Source organism: Lontra canadensis, unplaced genomic scaffold (genome assembly GCF_010015895.1).
Source record: "Lontra canadensis isolate GAN:19392208 unplaced genomic scaffold, GSC_riverotter_1.0 scaffold19, whole genome shotgun sequence".
Classification (NCBI taxonomy): domain Eukaryota; kingdom Metazoa; phylum Chordata; class Mammalia; order Carnivora; family Mustelidae; genus Lontra; species Lontra canadensis.
The window spans coordinates 10631605-10634643 of NW_022631013.1; the positions used below are offsets into that span (position 1 = coordinate 10631605).

At 52.9% G+C, this 3039-nt stretch overlaps 1 protein-coding gene across 1 annotated transcript; it reads right to left on the reverse strand.

The window, feature by feature from the left end:
- Positions 1–1162: 1162 nt before the first annotated feature.
- CCL21 (C-C motif chemokine ligand 21) lies at positions 1163–2349 on the reverse strand. The gene is made up of 4 exons (XM_032860445.1): positions 2189–2349; positions 1974–2094; positions 1704–1886; positions 1163–1607 (listed from the first exon to the last, which is right to left on the reverse strand). The coding sequence occupies exons 1-4, from the start codon at positions 2253–2255 to the stop codon at positions 1565–1567; spliced, it is 414 nt and encodes a 137-aa protein (XP_032716336.1). The 5' UTR covers positions 2256–2349; the 3' UTR covers positions 1163–1564.
- Between the last annotated feature and the right edge of the window lie 690 nt (positions 2350–3039).

The window sequence follows — 3039 nt, forward strand, 5'->3', positions numbered from 1 at the left end:
ATTCTAGCACACCTGAGTTTGCAGACTAAGGCCACATCTGCTGCACAAGGAGAGCTAGGCAGAGTCCCTGTTTTCACTGGTTACAGGAGGAGCAAACAGCAAGTATTTAATGACTTCACGATAAGTAGTAAATGAGATGGTGTGCTCAGGCTCCCACCGAAGGAAAAGCTGGTGGGGCAGTTGCCTCTAGCTTCTTGCTCCTCCAGGATCTATTTCCTTCTTTCTCACATGGCCTGGCCCACCTGATGGTCGTCCCTCTCCCTATATAAGAGTGAAGGAGGGAATAAGAGGATCTCTGCTCTAGGGAGAAAGAGATAGAGAAGACCCAGGCAAGAGTCTTTCTTGCTCAGGACACTGATTTACATCTGAATTCTGGGGTTCTAAATCACTGCCAGAGGTTAAAGGGGCTTGGTGTCCAGAGGTTAAAGGGGCTTGGTGTCCAGAAGTTATAGGGGCTTGGTGTCCAGAGGTTAGAGGGGCTAAAGGACCCTAGGGGAGAAAAGAAAGGAAGGGGAGGAAGTTTTCCCAACTGGAAGGGAGCTGAGGGAGTCAAGAAGCCCAGATAGGGATAGAGAAGCACACAGCCCTATTAAACAAAGAGGGACCCAACTTCACTGATTAGGGCAGAAGGGAATCCTCTTGGATGTTTGAGAAGAGATGGGGCTCTGAAGGGGTCCCAGGGCTGGAACTGTGCAATAGGGTAGGGTTTAGTAGGGTTTAGTAGAACTTGAGTTTGCCCGTGTTACAGGTCTCTCTCCCGGGGACCCTTCCAAAGAAGGACTTGGGAGTTCACATTCAGAAGGTCCCAGGGAAAGTGGAGTCAGTCTCAGGTAGAGCTAGGAAAAGATCTGGAGGTCACTCCTAGAGTGAGAGAATGCTGGATAGAATCAGGAAAGGGCTCTCTTCAAGGTCTCAGAGGCCTGCAGAGCCTTTAGGGATATGTGCTATGGGTCCAACGTCTCTTATCAGTAGAGATTTCTCAGAGACCAGGGACAGCCCAGGTCCCTTCTACTGCCAGGGTACCTGGGGGGCAAAGAACTCTTGGACTAAGTGAGAAAATAGGATTTTCCAGGTTTAGCTCTTGGCTGGGACCCCAGAGTGTGTGACCCCACCCTGTAGCGACACTGGCTTCCCCAAGGACACAAACACACAGGAACAGATATTTGGGTGGGAGGCTGGAACGGTTTTTTATTGTTAGGTAGAAATCATGTTTACAAGGAAGCAGTAGCGTGCAGCGGGAGCAGGGTCAGGTCCAGAGGGTCCTGGGTGACCTTTCCTCAGAGGGGACAGTCCTGCTGTCTCCTCTCACGCTTTCTGGGAGATTCGCCCTCCTCTATGTTTCTGGGCCTGGCCTGGTGTGGGCAACTCAGCCATGCAGGGTAGGGCTGGGACTATAGAAGGGATGGTTGAAGCAGGAGAAGGGGTGAGGCAAGGCCAGCATGAGGTGGTTGCTCTGGGGCCCCTGAGCAAGAGGACCCCATCCTTTCTCCTAGCCCACTTCTTGCTCCTTGATCGGGGCTCCAAGCCCTGGTGAGGTTTGGGGGCCTCCTGGGCTCTAGGCTGGTCACTGGGCTGTGGACCTTTTTGGGGTCCGTGGCGGCTCAGTCCTGGGAGGGCAGAAGAGGGGAGGGGTTTGAGGGGCTCCCCCAGCGAGGATCCCCTTCACCTCCCCCTCCCCACCCCCGTCCATTTAGCTTCCTCACCTCTTACAGCCTTTGGAGCCCTTTCCCTTCTTGCCAGACTTAGGAGTCCCTTTGTCCTTCTTACAGCCCTGGACTTGTTTCTGTGGGGCTGGCGGCTGGTCCAGACGCTGCATCAGCTGCTGCACCCAAGGCTCTTTAGGGTCTGCACACAGCTCTGGTTGAGAGCGCTTCCGAGGTGAGAACCTGGGGGTTGGGCATTAGCAAGCCTGTCCTAGTCTTGCCCACCATGCCCTCCCACTCAGTGGCACCCACCTTCTTGCATTCACTCACAGGATAGCTGGGATGGGGCAGCCCAAACTTGGCTCCTGCTTCCGGTAGCTGCGGACAACCCGGGCAGGAATCTTCCTTAGGCTGTACTTGAGGCAACAGTCCTGGGCCCCTCCATCACTGCCTGCAGGGTGGGGTTTACAGGCAGCCAGGGCTTCTTGTAGGCTCCCACCCAGGCCTACCCTTGTCCCCATCCTTGGCAACTCCCTCTTTGGTACCTTGGGTCCAGGGGATGCAGAAAGCCAGGACTAGGACAAGAAGGCTCAGAGTCAGTGACTGAGCCATGGCTGTGGTGGAGGGTGAGGGCGAGGCCAGAGCAGTGCGCGAGGTGGACAGCTGCAAGTTGGGGGTCTGTGTGTCGGCTCACACTGGTCTGTTGCCTATTTATGCAGGCACGCACTTTCACTTCCTCCATCCCCAGTCACTCTGTCCAGGCAAGAATAGGGATCTCCCTCCTTTTCCTTCCTGAAAGGCAGATCCTGTCCTGGCACCCAGCCTCACTAGTATGCAGAAACAAAAACTGCACACGGCTCATCAGGGTCCTAAGGCGCCCGAGTCTTTCCCCTCAATATCAGGTAAATCTGTCAGGCCCTCGTTCTACCTTTGACCACTGTCTTGGTGCAGGCCTCACCACCTCTCCCCTGGAATGTTCCCCAGGAAGACTGCCTCTTCACTGCATTCCAGGTTCCATACTCTCCCCATCCTTCCAGCAGGCTGAGGACTGTTCCTAAAATGCACATCTGATTACTGGATTGTAAGAGTTCTTTCTATGTTCTGGATAATAGACCTTTATCAGATATATGATTTGTATATATTTCCTCCCATTCTGTGGGTTTTCACTCTCTTGATAGTGTCCTTTAATATGAAGAATTTTAAAATTTTGATGAAGTCCAACTTACCTATTTATTTTTCTGTTGCCTGTGCTATTGGTGTCATATTTTTTTAAAAGATTTTATTTATTTACTTGACACAGAGAGAGATCGCAAGTAGGCAGAGAGGCAGGCAGAGGAAGGGAGAAGCAGACTCCCTGCCAAGCAGAAAGCCCGATGCAGGCCTTGATCCCAGGACT

Bases quoted from the DNA above. Each gene is read 5' to 3' on its own strand.
- CCL21 (XM_032860445.1), bottom strand. From the start codon at position 2,255: ATGGCTCAGTCACTGACTCTGAGCCTTCTTGTCCTAGTCCTGGCTTTC. The intron at 2,095-2,188 runs GTACCAAAGAGG...CCCACCCTGCAG, and splicing joins CTGCATCCCCTGGACCCAAG to GCAGTGATGGAGGGGCCCAG. The intron at 1,608-1,703 runs GTGAGGAAGCTA...CTGCCCTCCCAG, and splicing joins GGCTCCAAAGGCTGTAAGAG to GACTGAGCCGCCACGGACCC.